General features: G+C 41.5%; 1 protein-coding gene across 1 annotated transcript; it reads left to right on the forward strand.

Moving 5' to 3' along the window:
* Positions 1 to 493: 493 nt before the first annotated feature.
* On the forward strand, positions 494 to 12,804 carry RGR (retinal G protein coupled receptor). Its single transcript, XM_059477433.1, has 7 exons — positions 494 to 572; positions 3,369 to 3,525; positions 4,246 to 4,367; positions 9,350 to 9,503; positions 10,085 to 10,202; positions 11,630 to 11,743; positions 12,661 to 12,804. Exons 1-7 carry the CDS (start codon positions 494 to 496, stop codon positions 12,802 to 12,804), a joined length of 888 nt encoding a protein of 295 aa, XP_059333416.1.
* Positions 12,805 to 24,106: the final 11,302 nt, after the last annotated feature.

The following is a 24,106-nucleotide window of genomic DNA, read 5'->3' on the forward strand; positions in this document are numbered from 1 at the left end:
AAAAAAGTGGGTGAGGGGAAGATCTACAAGCTGCAGAAATTATTGGTTCATACTTTTCCTCTAATTATCAACTCAATGAGTGCCCCTTTGTTTTTCAGGTCACTCCCCAATTACATGTTTCCTTTGTTCCACAACATTTAATTCTTTTCCAGTGTTGCAAAATTAACTGGACAGGTTTCTTAATCTTGTGTCTACAAAGAACTTGTTGTAATTGCCATGAATGCTTTCATTTTGCTGGTGTCTGAAATACGATTTGCAGGGGAAGGGGGAGTGCGGGCTGATGCTAGTCCCATCATTAATAACATTCCTGCAGGGATTGTAGTGGTGGGAGTAAAAACCCCAAAGCTTTTATATAATAACAGCATGTGTTTGCACGTGAGCTGCTCCTTTAAGAAGCCTTGGGCTACTGGAAGTAGAGAGATCCAGAGAAAAGGCAGCCCCACAGCTATAACAGAGGGCAGAGGTTAAATCTTTTGGCATATTTACCATAAGAATGGTCGCTGCACACCCTCTCCCTGAAGGCTTCACTGAAATAGAAGTGTTTGCCATTGGCACTGCCCTGCTGGTAGAAGGTAAGTTTGGTGTGGGACCTCGGCAGCAAGATTTCTTTCCTCCTATTATTTCTGGTAAAAGGGGGAAGGAAAACTGAAGTGAACAGCAGCATTTGTGGTATGCTGACCCTGGTTACTGTGGCTACATCACCAGTACTTCTGGGGAGTAAGTCAGGGTGAGCTGCAAGCTCTTTGCTGTGAAGATCTGCACTCTATGCATAACTGTGGCAGTGAAGTACTTGCTACTCAGCTCTCTTCTCAGGAATTTGGGATTTAATATTTTGTTGCTGACTTTTAAAGGCAATTTTATCTTCCTCTGGGGAAAGCTGAAATGACTGATAATCTCTCAATAAAATTGGACTGCTTGTTTTGTGGGTTGTGATGGCTGTCTTACAATTAAACATGATTGCTCCAAAAAATCCTGTAAACTGTTAGCATACATCCAGGCTGCATTGGTTGCAGACTGCACTACAATTAATGGCTGCTGGGTAAAAGTAACAAACCATATCAATTTAATTTAGCCAATGTGATCTTTTCTTAAGGCATATTCCACTTATTGAGAGACTGCAACAAAACTGTGAATTTGTATCTACCTCGCAGTTAGCAAAGGCTCATAGCTAGGATAATGTTGGTGTCAGTCCCAGGGCCTGGGATGCCATAGTGCTGATCAGAGGGGGATGTGGGAATTGTGGGGCCCAGCAGCAGAGGAGGAGAAGCTGTGAGCACCCTCAGAGTGGGATAAATGCTCCTTAGCTCACCCCATGAATGGGGAGCTCACCTTGCACCTCAGCTCATATCTGGCTGCAAAGGAAAGCTGGAAATGCTGTCGCACACTCTTTCTTGGAAGAGAGAGGAAAAAGCTTCTACATCTTGCCCAGGGGCAGGTTGCTGCTCAAACAGGGCAAAGCCTGGCTGACAGTCCCTGAGCCAAGAGCACAGCCTGGCAGGACCTGCACTCCCATCCCGAGGGGTGGGAAGCAGCAGCAGGACAGGGACAGTGCTGGGGGCTGGCAGAGCCCCAGAGTGGGTCCTGCTGGGGACCTGCTTGTGGCACCACGGCCCTGCCAGCCCTGACCTGTGCTGGGGCTGCAGCCTGCCAGGGTCCTGCAGCTGTGGAAGTTCCAGCAAAGAGCCCTGTGGTAACCTTCAGTTAAAACTAGGTGCAGTCTAATACATTTATGGTTTACTAAACATAAGTATTTTCCATAGGGTTTTAGGCAGAATGTGCCCAGTAGATTGGTAGTAAAACTTTGTTATTGTTATCTGGGTTAGAAGACCATGCTAAACATCAAGGATTAATTAACTTTCTGAAAGACTCAGACAAAGGCAATGAAGACCTCTCCTTTTCTTATGGCAGCTTCTAAGTGCAGTTAGCAAAGAAAGGTTGTGGTGAAGAGTTGCATCCACTTTATTAAGTGAACATATTTGCTGATCTAAAAATGAAAATTCAATGTTTTTTAAAAAAAATTAGTAAGCTCTCTATTTGTTCACTCATGCTGACCTTCAAGAAAGCAGAATCTGGTAAAGCCTGAGGCTTCCAAAAAGAGGGAAAAGATAGAAAAAATCTGATATAGTAATAACTCTTCAGCTCTACTCTAAATATGCTCAGAACACATCTCTCCTAAAGGCTTCTCTGCATTTGAGAGAGTTGACAGCAGTTTTACCCTGTGGGTGGGAGGTAATCTGGCAGGGAGGAAATAAAAACAGCAGATCTCTAATAGCTCCAAATATTTCTCCTGGAAATATTTTGTTATATGTTGTGCAATGATAGACACACATCAGCTGTTTCTATGGTTATGCCATCAGCCATTAATGCAATTAAGGTAGAAGCAGGATTTCTAGCTAGAAAAAAATCATCCATCTTATGTAACTGCAGAATTAAGACAATAAGCATAAGTAACTACACTGCTTTACAGAATTAGGGGATATGGATTTTTTCTGTGCTGCAGCATTTCTTTTTCCAAGAAGAACACAAAGACATAGTGCCTCTCATCTAACTGAGACTTAGAGACTGGATGTTGAGTCAGATCCTCATCAGAGCTAAAATAATTCAGGTCGCCTTGAAAAGGGCATTAAAGGACAAAGCTTGACTTTAAACCAGTGAAGGATGGGCTTCAGAGTGGAACAGCTCTGTGCTGGATGAATAGCTTGGGTTGCTTGGATCCCTCCCTGAAGAACAACATAAACTTATTTTTTAAATCTATCAGTGACTGCTTTTCATAATTAGATTATTCCTTTCCATGTATAGTCTGTTGACGAGGGACAGTAATAAGATTGAGCTGGTGTAATTCAAGCACTGTGTAGGCTACCCTGAGACAGAAGCCCAAAGGGAGGCAGGCTGACTGAAACATGGCTGAGGGACTTCTGTGCTTAAGCAAAAAGGAATGCTACAATGGATATTAAATACAGAACATTTTTCTAGCAAAGTCAGGCCTGATGTGTACACCGGCAGCATGTGCTGGCTGTCCTGAAACTGCCTCCTCTGCATCTCGCTTGCTCTGAACCTGAACCATGTGTCCCTGCATGGAGCCTGACAATCCAGTTTCTCTTATTAAAACAAAAGGCAGAATTACAAATAAAATCAAACTGCATCTGCTCCACATGACTGAAGAAGTCTGAAGCATTGGCTTGAGCCTGTCACCTATGAGTTCTCTTCTGAAAGCCTTTGAAACTTGCGTGCAGACTGACCAATACAGATCTATTCCCCATGCATAAGATTCTACTGTAATTATTGTTCTCTCATCAAAGAAAACTGCAGTATCATTGCAGTTATTTTCAATTTCCAGTTGAATCACACCAAACAATTCTTTCTTTCAGCCCTGCTTGGTTTCTGTCTGAATGGCTTGACAATTATTTCTTTCCGCAAAATCAAAGAGCTGCGGACGCCGAGCAATCTGCTGGTGCTCAGCATCGCCCTGGCCGACTGCGGGATTTGCATCAACGCCTTCATCGCTGCCTTCTCCAGCTTCCTCAGGTATGGCACAGATGTTTTCCTAAAGCATCCTTGGGAGAGCCACATGAAAATCAGCACCTTCAGTTCTAAGAAGTCTAACTAATTAAATGGCTCTCTTTCTACCATAAGTCATAGCCAAACTTCTCATTCCCTCAATCCGAAACAAAACAAAACCCTACATGGTTCTATGGCAAGTAGAAAAGCAGATTTTACTGCAGATCATCACTGACTGATTATAAGACTGACTAGAGAAGACATTTAGCCAGACAGCTTTACCAGGGGTTATAGAAACTACTTCAATATCAAAATATCACTTCACTAAACCTCTAGATTGACCCTAAATTCGTCTGCAAGTCTTTAGCTGTTTGTTGTGTTGCACTGACTTGCACACATTGACAAATTGGCTCCTCACAAAGGAGGCACATCTTGAAGATCTGGATAATTGGATGAAATGTAGATTTCAAATTTAAAAACCCCACCTTTTTAAGACACAGATGCAGGATTATATTTTCTTCTCAGTATTAAGAGTACAAATAGCTGTTGTACTGTAAGAGACACCACAGCAGGAAAAATGCTGGCAAATGCCTAAAAGCAAGCACAGTAACATTTTTCACAGTGTTTCTCAGACAGAGCCTCAGGATGTGCACAGGCTATCATTTTACCCTCTCTGTTAATGCAATTTCCAAACATGCCTTCACCTTTCTCTATCATTTCCTTAACATATTCCTTGTTTGTTGACAGATACTGGCCCTATGGCTCTGATGGCTGTCAAATCCATGGATTCCATGGCTTCCTGACAGCCCTGGCCAGCATTAGCTCCAGTGCTGCCGTGGCCTGGGACCGATACCATCACTACTGTACAAGTAAGGGCTGCAGTTTCCCTCCAACCTTACCCACGTGCTGCAAAAGGCAGCTGGCTCAGGTTTCTGAGAATCAAAGCAAGCACATACTTATTATTTGTGTATTTTATATATAAGTTTGTTTTTCTTACACACTAGATACAGAAAATATAAACAGTTTCTCCAAAGGACCTCTTCCCATAAGGGGGAAATTATCAACCACCTTCAGGAGATATTTCCTTGTCCTGATCACATCCAACTTGTGACCCTCTTGCCATGCTTTCTCTAAATCCATAAGTAAACTTTAGAACAAAATCCCACATAAAATCCAATTCCTCATATTGAAGAAAAATCTATTCATCTTAGCCTTTCATCCAACACCCTGCTGTGTACCCAACAGATCATCATGTCCATGCAGAGTTTACTAATGACAGATAAGTTTGGTGTAAGCAGAGAGCTGCCTCTGCAGACAGGGGCTGGAACAGAGCCCATGCAGAGGCATGACTGGGCACACAGAGCTCAGCACCCCCTTTGTGCATCACACAGCCATTTTGGGGTGCAAGAGACTTTTTTTATGCCCACAGAGCCTCCATATGATTCCAGCAGCAAATGGCAAAACACACCCAAATGCACAGGGAATATGGTCAGTGTGATGATCCTGTTGAGGAAAGGCTGCCAACGTTTTTGTTCTGCAATTTTTGCAGGAATCCAGCTCAGGCAAAGAAATATATTTTTTCCTGTCTAGACAAAGGCCCCAAATAATGCAGGCTGTGAGCTAAATCCATACTAACACCCCTTGGACACTGAAATGCATTTGGAGCTGGAAGAGGAGCATCTGTATTTTACAAGAGAGAGCCTGAAAATAAGCATCTCTGGGAAAGACATTTTACTTTCTGCCATATTGACTTTAATGCTTTTGTGTCATGCACTCCTCACAAGAACATACACTACATTAAGAGGACAGAAGGACCCTAAGGGCACAAGCTTCTTTACTTTGCTCAGATTGTTACTTACTGATGGCCAAACATGGCTCCTAAAGCAAACATTTTGAACAACAAAACTAAAAACCCAGAAGGTGCTCATGCCCTGTGGTTATTCCAGGAAAACCAGCCACTTCTAGTTCAATTCTTCACATGCTGATTGCAAGGAAGATTAAGTCATATTTCATAGATGTGCTCCAGCAAGCCCACAGGCTATGCTGTGTTCTCAATCCATACATGAAACTCCTGTTGACACTGGTGCAAGCTGCATGCCTGTACAGAAGGTACAAAATACTTTTACCTAAAATACAAAGCTATCAACCTTTTATCTTCATTCCCCAGGATCTGGTACTCCTTCCAAGCTCAATTACATCATCCCCAGTTTTTTGTTACATCCTAACAGTTTCCCAAGAAAACCTTCATTGTGACATTCCTCAGCTTGGCACTTGATTATTTACTATCCCTATTTCTGGGAAGAAAGAGCTGATGAGAATGTAAGAGATTACTGTGATGATGGGATAACTTGGGACTTTACAACCATTCTGGATGCTAATATCACAAATTTCTTCACTAACATTCTGAAAATTGACCAGGTTTTTAGATTTGGAAGTTAGCACAGCCCTAAGTGATAAAGCACTACCTTTACAGCGTATTGATAACTAGACAAGCCACTCAGCAGAAATCAGGTTGGTGTTGCTTGGCATATGGAAGAAAATAGTATTATTACCCCACATGACAGAGAAGGTCAGAACATTTTACTCTCCCCTATCTTGTTTTTTTGTTACTTCTAGGTAAGCACACCGGGCAACTCTTTTCATCCCCTTAGTGTGGCTCTGGGCTCTGTGAGATGCAACTTTCACAGCAAAGAGGAGAGAACTAGAGAAATAACCTAAAAGTATGCAATAAGAGGAGAGATAGCAGGGAAATCTGAAGGGTATCAATGTCAATCCCTAGCAAGATGGGAAAAAAGGATTTTAAAATTTAATCATTAGGGGGAAAAGGAGAAAGCAGAAGTAGGTATATGTTAGTGCCTGACAGTGAAGAAGAAAAGGACAGATTCTGAGGAAGCTCTGTCTCAGCAGCCAGGTATTCAGGACAGAAGGTGCCAGTTTAGATCAAGGCTGACATTGTCAGTTCCTCTCTGGCCACTCACACTGCCATTAGAAGTTTGGGGAGAGGGGAAGGATCCTGGTCAGTTCATAAGCATAGTATAATGTTATAGTTTTAAAATGAAAGAAAAAAATATAAATTTTTAACTTGCATTTCAGAATCAGGGGGAAACAGAAAATCTGAAGTGTTTTATATCAGTATTTCTCTCAGTATTATAAAAGAGAAGACAAACAAAGCCAGCAGGGATTTCACAGCAGCATTCAATTTCTAAAAGTAGAATTACAGTGACTTTTATCTAATCCTTAACAACCAAGGTAACCTGGGTTGTTATATCGGTATTCAAAGATTCCCAAACTACCATTTGCTAAAATTGCAGCTGTCAGCTCTGTCAAATTAAAAGTCCTAAACTCCTGTCAAACTGACTGCATTCCCTTCATCTAGCTTTGCACCTATATCTGTTTTCCCTGACAAAATGCTGATGTTTTTACACATCTTGTGTTTTTCACTGAAGCAGTAGGTAATCACCAAGACAGTCTAAGATGATGGTGAACCAGAGGGGAAAAAAAAAAACCAACAACAACGACAACAAAAAACTTAATTAGGTTATTTTAAAGAGCTTTTTTTAATGATATGCACAAAATAAGCTATTACACATTGCAGCTTTCTTATTCCTACAAAAGTTGAATACTTGTGACCACCAGTGACTGGTGCTTTTTGCACTGCAGATGAAGTAGGTGCTAACACCTCTTTAATTTATGACAGATATATATTTTTCCTTGTCTGATTTTCAGATATTTCTGTCTTTGACAAACTTAGCTAATTTTAAATTATGCATGCCATTAAGTTTGGTACAAGCCATATACTGTCCTGGTATGTATATATTGTAACTTAATATTATACAGCTATTATAACTTAACCATTTGCAGGAATGAGAAAAAGGGACTATTTTTCCCCTCCATCATAGAAAATCCTGTTGACCTTTTATTTCAGATGCTCCTTTTGAACAGCAGACTGAAATCTCGCTGAAAGGTAGCCCAGTGTCAGAGATGTATCTTTCAGTCTGTGAAAATCAGCTAAATGTTTGAATAAATCATAAATCTTACAAAAATACATTCATAAATGTTTCCAAAAACTAAACCCTGAGATATAGTTATGATTATATCACTAAAACTGGCTTTCATGATCAAAAGGATTAAGGTTCCATGCTCTATCTAGCACTTGCTAAAAGTTCATCTTTTGGCATCACAATTTTAGTAATCTTTGAATGATGAGGGAGCAGTCTTTCTGTTCCAAAGCAATTAGAGAAATCATTTAAAATTCCCTGTATTACTATTTCACTTTGTGGAAAAGAGAGACTTGGCTTTTGCTTTTCAAAGAGAGAAAACCAAAGCACAAGAGTGATTGGACTTAATAAGACCAAACTGCCAGCACGGGGCCCTAATTAAGAATTATATCTGTAAGCATACGCTGAACCCCATACACATGCATTTAATTGAATTAGGACCTACATGGCTATTACATCAAATTTTATCAGGCCAAGAAAAGGCATCTAAGGTGAAGCAATGGCCTGCTGTGCACAAAAACAACTGAACTGCTCTCAACTTGTGCTCTTGCTTTCAGCCTTCTCAGGGGAGGACATTTTTGCCACATGAGGACAGCACAATTCTTTCACTGTTCTTCTACTGAAAATGGTTTTTCTGAGTAAAACTAAAATAATCTCAAGCTTGTTTAATTTTACATTCCTACATATTTAGCTACTTCTGATGTGTGTCTAAATATTTCTGAAGGGTCAACCAGCAGCTGATTTCACCAGGTCTAAAAATAAATGCACCTCTTCCCCAGTCCTTCACCTCTCAGGGATAGATCAGAATTGGCCTGAATCTTCCTGCCTGCTGTCATGATGCTGCTGTCTAAGGGCAGACAAAAAGATTGCTTCCCAACCTCAGTGAAAATTACATTATTTCTTGTCCCTAATGAGAGATTGGATTAGGAAGGAGTGCTGGGGAAAGTCACTGTTCTCCTTGCTGGTGCTGCTGGCGTCACGGGCTGCCCAGCGTGGGCACGATGACAGACACTGGCCTCAGTAACAAAATTATCCAGACCTTTCCACATGCAGCAGTGAGGCTAGCACAACATCCTTCAGCAGCAGGGAAGGCTGCCTGCCTTCTCCATGAAGAAATACTCCCTGTGTCTTCTCAAGTTTCCAATCTTCCATTACATTCCAATAGTATTTGATGGAACCGGATGAGATAGGCACAGGGGAACACTTTATTATAAAATTATTTAAAATTACTAATGCTGAGCTTCACATTTCCAGACATAAGTGATGATCTTAAGGGCAAAATTACTTGTCCAGTAGTATTTTTAGAACAAGCTCTGTTCTCATGTTGTGTATATATAATCACATATGTATATTGATGACCAGTAATTTTAGAACAGGGTATATGAGATATCCACACTCTCCTGGCCTGAAAGGAAGGAAGAGGGCACGGGCTGGGGAGTGTGTGCAGAGTCACATTTCTGACCTGTCTCACACTCTGCAATGGGACTCAGTTTCTTCAAACACTGTATATTGCATCACCCTGTTGATTGTACTCGCTGCCTCATCTGTGTCCTTGAACACATTCCCAAAACACAAGAATATAATGTTTGTAACAGCAGCTGTATTTCCAGTGTGGTACAAAGCTGAGCAGCAGTACAGCATTTGTTTAAGTAAAACACACAAAAGAGAAGTACAGTTTGCTGTTTCCCAAAAGCTTCCTTCATATTTTATGGAAGACTGATTCCTCCAGACTCAGGTCAGCTTCAGGATACAAAGCACAAACAACTGCTTGTTTCTGCCTGAGGCCCAAGGGCCTGCCAGCTGTTTCCAGTGGTTTTGTCAGGCCATGGAGACCCCCTTTCCTCTTCCCACAGGGAGCAGGCTGCAGTGGAGCACAGCTGCCTCCATGATGGTGTTTGCATGGCTGTTTGCTGCCTTCTGGTCCGTGATGCCCTTGCTGGGCTGGGGAGAATACGACTACGAACCCCTCCGAACTTGCTGCACCCTGGACTACAGCAAAGGGGACAGGTGAGGGCCAGGGCCAGCTCCCACAGGAGCAGAGTGGAGGCTGCCATCCCCTAGGATGGCCTTGGTGGCACACAAACCCCCCCAGCTGTGCCCAGCACTGTTCCTGGGGCAGATATCCCTCCCCAGTAGCTGGGGCAAAGCATCACCCCAGTCAGCTTCCTCTGTGGGACAGCCTGGTGCTCAGCTTTCCACAACTCCCTCACTCATCTATACCCTGCATCCTTTCTGGGTTTAGGGCTTAAAACTCTTACAGAATAGTTTCATAATATTTTCATTATAGTTTCAGAATATTTTCATGAAGCTTTTGGCTTTATGCAGGCCAGCAGAGATGTCTGAGTAGTAGTGTTTGGGTGTAGAACACAAACACCTGTTGTGATTTTCTATGAGACTTTCCATCCCACACACAATAGCATGGCACAGCTTACCTGGCCTTCAGCAAATGCTGCACCTGAAGCATGGTGACAAAAGTGGTTTTAGCAATTTTAAAATTCCAACTTGGTAAATACTTACAGCTATGTTACATAAATGCACTAGACTTGAATTAACACCCTCTTTTTTTCTTCCCTCCTCACCTTTCCCAGAAACTATGTCACATTCCTTTTTGCTCTGTCCACTTTTAATTTCATGATCCCAGGCTTCATCATGCTGACAGCCTATCAGTCCATACACCAAAAGTTCAGGAAAACTGGGAACTTTAAGGTAAGAAAGCTCTCTGAACTCCTGCAATCACTGTGATAAAATAGGGCTGCCTTCAGTAGAGACAAAGTCCTTGAAAAAAACCAATTTCTTTCACAAAGACTTTGACTCAGCTCCTTCTGTCCTGACTCCCCAGTGCAACACAGGATGGGGCCATTCAGAAAGCTCATGGAAACACCATCCTTGGAAATGGCAGCATTTTACCAGTTGGCCACATTTGCCCCAACCTAGTGCTGTAAACATTTCCCCATCAAAGAGGAACTTGGACCAGTGTTTCTGAAGATTTCCCTCCATCAACACTGGTCCAACTCTCCTCAAAAAAAACCCAAAAAACCACAGAGCATACAGAATGTTTGCCAATAGCATATCAGTGTTTATCCAGGGAAATTTATCTCAGGAAGAATTGTTATTTCTTGCTTTTCTACAGGCCTTTGGCTTATGGCTGAGGAAGTCAGACAGAAGTACAGCTCTGCAAGGAAACACACAGGCACCCCATGGGGAGAGAAGGGCCTTCCCATACACGTTGTGTTAACACTTGGCTGAGGAAAGTCAGAAATCTTTAGGAGCTGGAAACAAAGGAATTGCTCCAGTGTGGCAGGTTTATGGGAATCTAATGTGGTGATTACATGAGTTGTTTGCTGAGGTGCAGGCTGTACAGTCTGGGGCACTATGCATGGCTGGTGGGCACAGCCCAACCCCTGCACTCAGTCAAGACAGTCAGCTCTCAAGAGAAATGTTATACTGACAGTCAGGCAGACTTGTTTGTAGCTGACTGGAATAAATACTTGTGCCCTCTATATATTTCTTGTTCATTATGTCTATTACTTTTTTCCAGTGAGTTTGTATGCACTAGCATGTGATTTCTTTCTCACAATTCTCTGAGGCTGTGCAGAAAAGTTACAATGAAGAAAATTTAGGGATGAGATTATCACTTCCATAGTCTTTAATATTTATAAGATACTTGGAAACAACTGGCCATGAACACCATGGATAGGCCCTAGCACAAAGGACAGAGAAATCCTCCTACCACAACACAGCTACTGCATCTGTACCAGCATAGCAGTGGCTTCACACAGTTTGTCTGCAAGACCATGTAGGAAGTCAGCAAAATATCATTCCTTATAATCTGCTTTTAAATTTTCACTTAAATTTTCAATTGCTCTCTCCCCTCAGAAGAAGTTACTGGCCATGGCTTCTATATCTAGCCCACACAGATTTATCTGATCTACCATAAGGTGTTTTGCCACGTCTGTCACTCCCCACCCACACCCAGGATCAGGGCTTTGGGGCTGCTGCACTGTTCTGTCCCATATCCTGTTGGCTGGTCCTCCTCTGCTGCTGAACACAAACCACAATCCCACAGGATCTCTCTCATCCCTTTGTTGCAGTGTGTGATTGTGAAACACCAACCTATTGCTCTTGTTTTTCAGTTTAACACTGGTTTGCCACTGAAGACACTGGTCATTTGCTGGGGTCCCTACTGCCTCCTGTGCTCCTATGCAGCAGTGGAAAATGTGATGTTCATTCCACCAAAATACCGCATGGTACGTGGGTGCCCCCCACCCCAAAGTGACATTTCCTCCCTCCCCTCTGTCTGTCAATGTGGAACATTGCCAGTTTACTCACTACTGGGTTTATTTGTAAAAACATATATAAGAAGTAGTCCTTTTCCTCAAAGCATTCTGTTCATCTACCATTTTTAGTGAAAATAGGCAAGTACAGTGATATAAAAGGTATTGCATTACTGCTTTGATCAAGCAAACATTTAGGAAGTCAGGGGTATTTTTCTTCAGCAGTTAGTTAGGGTTTTTAACCTGTACTGAACCTGCACTGTTCTGTGCCATGTAGGAGCTTTTTGTGTCCTTCTCAGAGTGAGGTACTAGCTCAGAATTTTCAGTTTTAAAGAGACTGGTTGTCTCATTCATATTTCTAATACTTCTCTCCCCTCAGGGAAGCTGTAATTGATCACTCCTAAGGCTCTGCTGCCTCCTTTCCCCCCTTTCTTCTATGAATCTTAGCTCCAAAGCCACTGCTGGGACTCTAATATCACATCAAACCTTTCAACTTTCATTCCATGCCCCCAAATCAGCCCAATTTCAGGTCACCAAATGCATTACTGTATTCAGTATCCCACATTAAATGTGTTAGCAACATCAGCCTGTTTATCCATCCAAAGGTGTCCATGGCACACCTTTCACTCCTCCTAAGTGCTGGTATTCACTCTCAACTGAATGAGCCCTGTTTCAGAAATGCCAACCTAAACTCTTTCTCCTGGAAACTATAATTTCCTGAGTAGGACTTCCCATCAGCTAAATTGATTTTACTTCTCCCCTGTCTGGGAGTAGCAAGCTAATGCTATTGGAAACAGGCTTTTTTTTGGTAAAGGGAAACTAAACATAGGCTGACATCAGCCCACTGGCTTCTCAGTTTTCCTAGTAATAAATATTGTGTCTCATGACAGATTCCTGCTCTTGTTGCCAAGACTGTGCCAACAGTGGATGCCTTCGTATATGCCCTGGGAAATGAAAACTACAGAGGAGGAATATGGCAGTTCCTCACAGGACAGAAGATTGAGAAAGCAGAGGTTGATAATAAAACTAAATAACCCATTATGGTATTAAACAAAATTACTGCAGGTACATCACTGAAAGCAAATTTCAAGAGAAAACTGAATGCATTCTCTGATATGTATGTGCAAAGGTGGTTCCACATTGGAAAGGCTGTGCATTGGCTGCAAACAATGAAATATGGAAAGAAAGCCCTTGAGATAACTGTCCAAACCATCATGAGCTGCTTGTCAAACAAGCTGCCTTAAACCTGTGTCGATTGTCATCAGTCTCATTTTATATGTCACTGTGAATAAACTATGTGCTGGAAAGCATTTTTTTCTCCTGATAAAAGCTAACATAAAAGCTCAGCAAATTAACTGAAGCAGGATATTCATTTACCCAGTAAGGCCTCATCAGATCAATCTGTGCAGGTTGTCCATATGGTAATGTCTGGATTACTAGAAGATTAAACCAATATCCAGTATTGACCACATGTCTGTATAAATAGCTTGTTCATCTGAACAACTCATTTTCAGTGCACCCAAAACAGGCATTTCCAAATTTCCATCATGACTCTGACATCCTAGTTCCATTAAAACATTTTAGTGAGCATGTTTCCCCAGTAAGGAATATTGCCTTGGCTTTTATTCAAATGAGTTACTGCATGACATTCAGCTTTGTCACACACTAAACTGCATCGGATTTTGCAGCTGCTGCTTAGCAGGACAATCAAAACTTATAGTCCCTCATAAAAAACATTCATCTTTTTGTTGAACATTGAGCAAAAACTAAAGGGAGGTATGACTCAGATTCTGTTCAAAAATGTCATAAGAATAAAAATTAACTTCACATTTTCCATTAAATTCCCCTATGTTCTACATAAGAGAGCAATCCCTGAATCAATGGTGATTAAAGAGTCTGAGCAATTAAAAAGTCACTTTCATAATTATCAGAATTTAAATGTATTTTAAACTCTCATAAATGTCCATTTTAAACATTTGTATTTGCTCGTGTTGCTCATATTGCCTATGGGATGAAAAACTGTCAGTTTTCAGATATTGCCTGTTATTACAAGATGTGTCTCAGAATTGCCCATTTGTAAAAAAATATGTGCACAACACAGATTAGGAGAGATTTTGTGCACAAAAAAACAAACCTAATTGATACTTACAGGGATCATATGGTTCATTTCCAAGCACTGACTGTGAAAGGGTTTTTGAAACTAACCAAAGAAAAAGCTGATCCATCCTTTTGATGCCTTCCAACATACTAAAAGGGAAAGCAGTTGTTTATGAGATACAAGAGGGTAAATGGTACAATCCTGCAAGCTAAACAATCAGTGGGTAGAAAGAACATTCCTCTCATGTCTAGAGATGGGGAATAAATGTCATTTTGTCAGCAGTTAACCAGCAGAATACCCATTCAGAGATGTGCTTTGGGACTTCATGAGGTTCAATCTGGTCACAAACTACCTGACAGAGCACTGAATTATGCCATGACAAAATTATGCAGAATAATAACTTTTAATGTCAACAGCTAAGACACATCTCAGGTACACCTAATATAAAGTGAGAAGATGACAAAATGTTTGCACTGATAAGTGCAAAATAATGTGTCTGGTCACAAAATTATCTCTAAGTATGTATCTACAGTGACAGGCTCTGAATGTGCAATTATCTCTTTATCAGGAAAGAGGCCTGGGTAGGTCTTGCAATCACCAACTCCATTGTCAGCAGGGTCACAAAGACAAATCCCAGCAGAATGCTAAAAAAGCACTAAAAAGGAGTAGGTAACAAAATAGGACACGGTCACACCATTTGAAAACCATTTATTCAGTGAACAGGGTGCATGGTTTGAGTCATTCCAACTCAGAGAGGATAAACTAGAATAGGGACACAGAGATCATCAAACACAGGGAGGAGCTTGAACACAGTAGGGAGGAAATGAAGACAAGAGTTGGCTCAGAAGAGGTGGCTGGTGAGGAGAACAGAGACAGCCTTATTGAACCAGGGATACAAGGCATGAGAGATGGAATGATTGTTTGCTGCCCCCAGCAGCAGAATGATGGGACATACAGTAAAATTAGTTTGAGATGTGCATTTTCTGAAGTTCATGGTTTGAGGAGTGTTCTTCACGTCTGCCTACTGAAACACATGGCTTACATAAAAAGACTGTAATAACCTAATAAACAACAGCTAAAAACATTTGGTTGGGGACTGAGTCCCTTTGGCTTAAAGGAAACACATCAGGAACTCACCTCAGACTTTGGCTCTTAAGCTATTTGCAGATTGACTTTTGCTCTACAAACTTTTTAATGTGCAAGTAGAAAGCAGCAGAGCTGTTTCTTTGTTGGACAGCTACAAATCTAAATATGCCTCTGCTTAGGTTTGTGCATGCTTTTTCATAGTGATTACTGAGAAGTAGTGATGGGTAAAGCTGAATATCATGACTTAGCATAACATTGGTAAATGGCGTTCAAGCCTTGAGACAAATGGGGCCTCTGTCCTGAGCAGCAACCAGAGCTGTCCTCTAGAGCTCCACTGAAGAAATGCAAGGTAACAAAGTCACTGAAACCTTTCAATGGTGCAAAATTTACAGATGGACTGTGAAGAACACAGGGTGTGTTCATATGGCCCAGCATAGTGCTATAAGCCTGGGACTAAGCAGAGGCAGCAGAGTGCATTACAGTGAGATGAGAACAGCCTGTCCCACCCAAGACAGAGAGACACTCACGTCAGATGGCTTCCTGTGTTCTCCCACGGGGTCAGAAATCCCTCCTGCTTTCACTCTGCACCTCTAAACCTAAAGAAGCACACGAACTTGAGTCATTTCTCCTCTCATTTGTCTCCCCCCTAAATATCTTCAACAAATGCTTCTCAGCCACTCAGGCCCACAACTGTCCCAGCCTGAGAGATCCTGCATACAAGTTACAAAAAGCTCCTGAGTGAAGAGAGGTAAACAAAGCATTTGAACAAACTGTTCCAACTCTAGTTTATAACCTTGGCTGCTGACTTCCTGCCAAAAAGGGGAGGAATTGAGGTTGCTCATGGCTCATTTATTGCATTATGGATACTTTCCACAAAATAAGTTGAAACAAAAAGAGACATGGAAATAAACATGAGAGTTTCCAGGGACTGGTCACCAAGATCTAGCAGTACCTGATAACTGGTCACTCTTCTGGCTGTGACTAGTTCTCACCATGGGGTTATCCACATTAAGAAGTGGCTGATGACCACTAACAATGGCCCAAACAAATGTGCTGTGCTTCAGGAAAATGCCTGAAAGCAAACTGCAGTGCATCAAGAAGCCCATCACATATTTCCAGTTAATTACACAGTTTACCCTTAGCACAATGTGCTGGCCCAGTGCCCCAAGGCACTGCGGGTTGTCCAGGTCTTGCCAATGGATATCTCTTACCATCCTGATAAGACCTGTCACAACAAGGTGTTATCTTGAGTAGTTTAGGCTGCAGCACACAAAATCCCATCATGTTTTTGCACTCTGGAGATTCACAGATGGCTAGGAACAGGATTTACATTACCCTAACCAAAGTACAGGCCAGGGGGTTATACAGGGGATGCAAGACACTCCTGTACATGTAGTATTCTAGCTATTCCCTAAAGCAAACTCCATATGAACAAAAAAATGGAGACTCACCTTAAGCCAGTACAGCCAACATGAACAGCAGTAATTAATACCTTTCCTGTCACTAAATAGGAAAGTGACTACAAAAACTGTGTGCCCACTGTTAAAAGTAATTAAATTATACCTCAGGTTATGTCACATTAGCCACTGCAATCCCTTGTTGGGAAGATTTTGAACACAACCAAAATAGAAGTGGAAGGTGGGCCTCTCCTTAGGCTTCAATTACTTGATTCAGTATCCAACCCCTTTTAGCACCCAGTGATCTGCAGCATCATATCCAATATCACTTAAAGACCCTCCCATGCCTCTCACAGGCAAACTAATTCTGCTCAGAGTGAGCACTCTGACACACTGATGAAAAACAGACTTTCAAAGAAAAAACAGAAGGCAATTTTTTCTCCTTATCTCCAGATACAAAGTGTAATTTCTTCAGGTTTTCTTTCAGCAGACATAAAAGCCTCACACCTCAAATAGCATTTCACACAGTTCTACTTCCAAGGTTATTAAACGCCCACAACTCCAAATGAAGTTACTGCATCCTCAATAATGCTGCAAATCCAGATCTGGCTGACTCAGCTTTCCTGCACTGCCCACACTTACAAACACTCTAGAGTTCAATAAAAGGAGTCAGGCTTTTCTGCAGTGCACATTCCTCATGTGCCTCACACACACTGTGATGTGTTTTTCCCAGCACCTGCAGTATAGCTGATGGAAGCATTACACAACTCAGCAATAGGGTCAGAGGAGGAATCTGCACTGTTTCCAGTCTATCATCATGCCTCTTGGAACTGCATTACTGTAAAACAGGGCAGTGAGCTGGTTTTGTCATCACAGAGAAAAAAAGGACTGCCAAAATCTTAAACATGGACCCAAGTGCTAGTGATTGGTTTGGTTCAACAGGGTGGGATACAAAGACAAAAAGTGAAATGTAATATCCTTAGAGCATGATGAATGGCAAGTGTTAGTCACAAGTACTCATCCTTTCTGTTATATCTCACTTAAATGCTGTTCATGTTCCACCTGCAAGGATGACAAAGTAGAGGTTCACACCCCAGCTCATGATAGTGAGAGTTTGCATGTTTGAGTTAAACTGCAAAAACATTTGGTACCATCTGCCTTTTTATATATATACTCACATTTGAGATTGTTCATCAGAGGATTACGCTCAGTGGTCTGTATGAGCTGCCCTGGGCAGGCTAACACAGTAAATACTCACAAGACTATGTTATGAAAGCAGGCATTCCACTCTGCAGAGTAAAAAGGAGGGTGGGCCTGGTGCATTATTATTATGTAAAATAATAAAAGTTTTCAAATGGTGAGCACACATGCCTACACATTAGGTGTTGTTTGGAAGCTTACTAACGTAAAGTAATCTTTTGTGTATATGATTAAAAGACAAAAGGATGCAGTAACAGCACCAGAAGCACAGAAATGATTCTCAATGAGATGCAAGTCTGAATGATTATTAATACAATTGAAATTGTACATGCAAGATTTGAGAATTTTTTTAACACTTTGAGACTCTTGGATTTCTGCAGACTGAAATTTCTTCCAGTGTTCACCATGTATGAAATTTTCCAAAGCAGGTTTTGTTCAGAGCAGAACTTCAGATCACAGCATGTCAGAAGAGGAGAGCTAGTGCTGTGCAAAGGGGCTGTGCTGGGCTACAGGCTTTCCTTGGTTCAGAAGAAGCAGGACACAAGCACAGGGCTCACTGGTTAGGAATAATACCCCTGGAGAAGTGCCAGAAAGGTGAAGCAAAGGGAGCTGCAGAGAGCTGATACCTCCCTTGAGACTCTGACCCACAGAAATTATCAAGACAATTAAGATTTTGCACTTCTGGCATTTTGACATTTGCAGATTTAGCATTTTTGACTAAATGCCAGTTTAATGTATTTCAGATGCAAATTCAATTACCTGTTTTAAAGGAATCTAATTTTAATTAACCCAGGTCTCAAATTAATGTAAACTAATTAAACATTGTTTAGAACTATGTTTCAGAAGAAAATAGCTAGTTCAGTAGGTCTCTAATGGTAGAAAATGTGTTTTCTTTACTAACAATTTGTTCTTGGGATTTAGAAAAATAATTGTGTAGCTGTAAATCAAGGCCTAATACTTTTTTACAATTCTGTCAAAAGTCAAGTTTGAAAAATAATTCTAATTACTGTAGTACAAAAATATGACTCTATGAAGACAAACATTTGTATCCTACAAACATATATCTTCTTTTAAATGGAGACAGCAGTAGTTCACTTACATATAAGCCAAGTTGGATGGGGTTCTGAATAATCTGGTCTAGTTAAAGGTGTCATTGCTTAACGCAGAGGGGCTGGAACTAGGTAATCTTTAGGATCCCTTCCACACCAAATCAAGCCATTCTATGATTCTATGTTATAAAAACCAGCAAAGAATATTATATAAGTGGAAACAGAGAGCAAACTTGCAAGAACTACAGCCAGAGTGCTAAGCTTTCAATGTGCTTTAGATCTTGACAGTGAAAACAAACTGTATTTTGACATGTGACAGTTGGAGGCTCAAATTGCTGGAGAAGGCACTCTTTTAATCTTCTTGGTGAACAGTGAGAAAACAGATTTTTTCATGGTGTTCATTGATTCGTGTCAACTGTCCCAATATTTCTCCCACTGAACTACACCCTGAGGTGCTACAGCAACATTCTTGATTTCTCTATCAATAAGCTGACCCATCATTCAAAGACAATCAGTTTGCAAGCAAATTATATCCCATTGGATGAGAAACCATTGCGCTGAAATCAGCTGTAGAAGCAGCAGGTTAAGGACACTATTAGGTACAGATGGGGCAGGGAAAATGCCATCAAACAAACAGAAGGAAGGCAAACCCAGTGCTTTGGTGGCAATATTTGTCAGCTCTTTCACTACTGAACCAGAGGCAGTTCAAACTTCAAAGCTGATCAGCACCCTGCAGTTGTGCTTCTGTCTCAGCAGTTCATTGAGTGGAGCATGTCCTGGGTATCACATGGAATGGTGCCTCTAAGGCATGGATTAAATGCTCCATTTCCCATAGAACTCTGAAGCCTTTCCTTTACTAGGAAGGTTCAACTTTCTTGAAATAGATAACAAACAAAAATCTTAATGGAGACAAGACAGTGGGCTGATTCCCTGTTAGCCTTTTATCTACAAACGATCTAAGTATTGACATCCTTGGCATCACCATGTGATCAGCTGCTGGAGGATGGTCCCCAAGCCTGAGTTTGCTACATAAGCTCTCTGCCAAAGTGGAATCCATACAGAAAGTAAGGAAAAGCACCTTAAATACACTATAGATCTGAAAAGAGGGGGAATTTTTGTTTCATGTCCTTTGTCTGCACATTGAGCCACTTTACTGCAGCCTGTTTTCAGCAAGGATTCAAAACCTGGGACTAGGCAAATTAACATCACTGAAGTGTTTAAGCCAGAAAAGACCTTCCTACAATCACATTCTTGTACTACCAATGAGGAATAATTATTTTTTATTAATAATTTGATCTGCTTTTGACAACTGAACAATTTGGAATTTATTTGACTTGACTAGATGTGAAGAAATTTAGATCATGATATTTTTTCCAGGATAAAATGTAAAGACTCGTGTTCCTTGTGAAAACCTTAATTTCTCCAGGATACTTGTAGGGATAAGTAAAATACAGCCAATCACACCTTTTACAGAATTACCTACACATAATAGTGTGATGAACTGAATACTAGGCTACTGGCAGCTCTTAAAATACAGTTCATAGGTAGATACCACTGAATAGGGACATTTTAAAACCAGAGACTTTTTTTGGACTCTTTTGTTCTGCTTCTCTGCGCTATAGTCCCATCTTCAAGTGGCGTAAAACTGTGTGGAGTAGTAACTAGCAGATAGATGGGTAAGTGAGCCATCAGGGTAAATAGTTGTAACCTGCAAAAATGCATATTGGTAAGATCAAATGTTTGAGATACAAGAATGGACGTTGCTTATATTTACATGATAGAAGACTTTGCTTTGAAAAACAGAGCTCAGAAAAGGATTTAGGGGTCATTTTAGATAATCGCCTCACTGTAAGCTGTCTGGGCAATGCTGTTGCAAAAAGGACTAATGAGATTCTTGAATATGGGTGGGGGAGAATAATATGAAGCAGAAATAATGAAGGATTTCAGCATCATTTGGCAGGACTGCCAAGACCATTACTAGGTTACTGAATGCTGTCCTAGTGTCTGCATTTTAAGAGGATTTGAAGACATTGGACAGAGTTCAAGTGAGTGTCACAAATGAATTCTCTGCTTTAAAAAAAAGCCCATGCCTTCTGACATGATGGGTAGGAAGCTCAGCATATTGAGCTCACTGAGGAGAAAGTGTAGACATACCTTCATCACACTGTGTAGGTAATTGCTCTTGGGGAAGATACACGTGAGGAGCTTTCCAATCCTGCTGACAAAGATCCAATGAATAAAAGTTGAAGTCAGAAAAACTCAGCCTTGAAATAAGGGGAAATTTCCCAGCAGCAAAGTAATGAAAGACAGAAACAGCTTTTCAGGGAAACTAGTGAAACCACCATCACTTGCAATCTTTTAGACAAAGACAGATAGTTCTGAAGATACACTTTTGGCCTGGTTTCAGACTAGATGATTATGGTTGTCCTTCCTGGCTCAGTAAGCCCTGACCCCTTAGTTTCCCTGTGCACAGCTTTATTCCCTCAGCCCTTGGTGAAACAGGACTGCCTAAAGTGTAATCATTGTGCTTGCAATGCTTCCATGATGGCTCAAATGATGCTACAGGGGCTGTGACTGGCAAGGATGAAGGGTTAGCATTGTGGGGCCACACTGGCCTCATGCTCAGAGAGAAGGGGTAACCTTATGTCCTGTTCTGACCTAAACAGTCAGGTTCTGATAGCAGGTGTTTGAGAGATCATAATCCATTCCTAAGGGTGCAAATCAAGTGTAGTATCTTCTTGGGTAGCAGTGGAGAGTGATCAACCCTTGTGAAGCAACTAATGCTTTCTTTTACATTAAGGCCAAAACTATTTTGAAACATTCCCCTAGTTTCTCCAAACTCATCCACAGAGCACTTGGAAAGTGGAGCACATCACAGATACAGTCAGATCTGATCCCAGTGTGCTTGCTGAAGGGAATCACACTAGCCAACTTCACTGGTCTAAAAGTTTAGAAGACACCAGGTGCTTATTCAGAGGCAGGATCCTCCAGGGGAAACTGTACACTGGAGAGCATTGCAGACAGACACACACACACACCTGCTGTGGGATAGTCAGGTGGGGAGAGCAGAGTATCAGCACCTCTGACACAACTTCCTAAAGATGGCATTTGAAATCACGTGGATATAGCTGCCATACCTATAAATACAACACATGAAACAGCAATGAATTTCAACCTGAAGCATCAGCGAAAAAACACGGTTCTTGACTCCAGTGAAATCCCACCCAGCAGCTGAAATTAGAAACATTAATCCCATGGCATTGCCCATAATTAAAGACTCCATCTACCACCAAACAGCTGTGTAACTACTGCTGGCTGAACCTCAGTGCTTTGAAATAGGATTAGAAGGAAATTAAAAGTGAATCAAGCATTGCAAGCATCAGTAGGACAAGCAATACTGTTGTGTTACATGGACCAAATTATAAAATCAGGGTTCTTTTGCAGTTACTCTTTCTCAGAATTTATTACCAGCAAAAATGAGAGTATTACAAACAAAACTAAGAAATTCAGGACTAGAGGCAGGTCAGAATCCTATCACCCAACAGTCTCTGCTTACATTGAGCATTTATTAACTTCTTTTTGCTATAATATTTCAGAGGCCTGAACTTAACCACTTGTTCTGGTTTTGGCTGGGTCAGAATTAATCTTCTTCATAGCAGCTGGTGTACAGCAATATTTTGGATTTGGTGTTTATAATACAGTGATGTTTTTCTTACGGCTGATCAGCATTTACACAGAGCCAAGTCCTTTTCTGCTCCTCATCCCACCAGTGAGGAGGCTGGGGGTGCACAAGGAGCTGGCAGAGGACACAACCAGGACAGCTGGCCTCAGCTGACCTAAGGGATATTCCAGACTCTATTACATCATGCTCAGTATATAAAGCTGGGAGAAGAAGGAAGTACTTCCCAAGTAACTGTTACATGTGAGGAAGCTCAGCATTCCTGGGGACGGCTGAACACCTGCCTGCCCATGGGATGTGCTGAATGAATTCCTTGTTTTGCTCAGCTTATGGACGTGGCTTTTGTCTTACCTATTACAGCGTCTTTATCTCCACCCACGAGTTTCCTCACTTTTACTCTTCCAGCTCCTCCCCATCCAGTGTGGGGGGAGTGAGTGGGCAGCTGCCTGGGGCTTAGTTGCAGACTGGGGGTTAAACCAGGACACCACTGAAATCTACTCCATTGATTTACCACCACAAGAGAACACAATGCCTCAGACAAAGATGTACAAATAACTATACAAAGGGATGGTACTCCCTCCTTCAATGTCTCTAAACGGTGCCTGTTGTTTTTCTGGCTAAAAACTATTTGTAGATATGGACAAATGACAGGATAACAATAAGAAAGTGTCATCCTGTGAGAAAGGTGCCATATGGTACACAAATCCCATTAAGAGGGTTTAATTGTTATTTAAAAGCCTACAGGCAAGCAGGAATAAAAGGGAGACCAGTTCAGACATTCTCTGGATGATGATTTTGCTTCCATTTTGGCTGCAGTCAGAATGCAAGATCCCTCCCTCCTCCTGCAGGGAGCCATTAAATATGACTGGAATAATGTGGAATAACCAACACTCAGTAAGCCTGTGCTGGGCACTGTATGTCACCAAGTCACCAGGCTCCTGCAGTGCCTTGGGGCTAGCAGCCAGTCCTTCCTCTGTTGCACTGACAATTTAACTCAGAGAAGCTGGTTCATCTATAATGCATGATGGGAATTCCATGGTTTAAAATTTTTTGTGTCTCTTTTCAGAAGCAGCCCACCCTCCAACCTGAGCCATAAGCCCTGGCTCCAAACAGCATTATTTGTCACTAGTCTGTTTCTTCTTTTTTTTCTCTCCAGGTGATGGAAAATAAATTAACTGGGAGGTCTTTCCAGGTGAGGTGGCTGTACTGTGACCAAGGGGCAGTACTGGAGCTGCAGAGCTGCCATCTGCACTGGTTCCTCACATCTCAGGCTGGGCTTTCTTGTCACTGGCATGGAGGAAGGAATACAGACAAGGAGCTGGCCAGCTGCTGCCTCCAGCAATCAAAAATTATGGACAGAGCTGGCTTGCCAAGCTTCAGGCAGTGGGAAAAAAAATGACCTCTGAAAATGTATCCTGGCTGTTCCACCAAGGGTAAAACTGAAGTGTCTAGCTTGATTTTATTAAATTGGTGTATGGAAATAGTACATAATTTAGAATCATAGGCTTTGGTTAAAGATATGATTGCAAGGTTTTTAGCAGGTCAGGGGCTCAATTAAAAAAATTAAGTGCACAAAATTTAATCCCTCTGTACCTTTATGCTTCAATGTGACTCTTGTTAACTCCCTAAAATTAGATTTTTAATCTCAGATTGGCACCCCATTCTCTGCCACTCAAGTAACACAAGCAGTGAGAAGATTATGGCCACTTATGCAGTATCTATTTTCCTATAATCCTTTTAGCACCATAAATGCTAAATATAGCATCCAGTTTAAATTAGCTTTAACCTCAAGTTGACTCCAGTTAACCATGAAGGAACAGTCAGAAG

This window comes from Ammospiza nelsoni, chromosome 8 (assembly GCF_027579445.1).
Source record: "Ammospiza nelsoni isolate bAmmNel1 chromosome 8, bAmmNel1.pri, whole genome shotgun sequence".
Lineage (NCBI taxonomy): Eukaryota > Metazoa > Chordata > Aves > Passeriformes > Passerellidae > Ammospiza > Ammospiza nelsoni.

What these genes read in the sequence shown, in the direction of transcription:
- RGR (XM_059477433.1), top strand. Translation starts at nt 494, where the DNA reads ATGGTCGCTGCACACCCTCTCCCTGAAGGCTTCACTGAAATAGAAGTG. An exon ending in ATACCATCACTACTGTACAA is followed by an intron (nt 4,368 to 9,349) that starts GTAAGGGCTGCA and finishes CTCTTCCCACAG; the next exon opens with GGAGCAGGCTGCAGTGGAGC. An exon ending in TTCCACCAAAATACCGCATG is followed by an intron (nt 11,744 to 12,660) that starts GTACGTGGGTGC and finishes GTCTCATGACAG; the next exon opens with ATTCCTGCTCTTGTTGCCAA.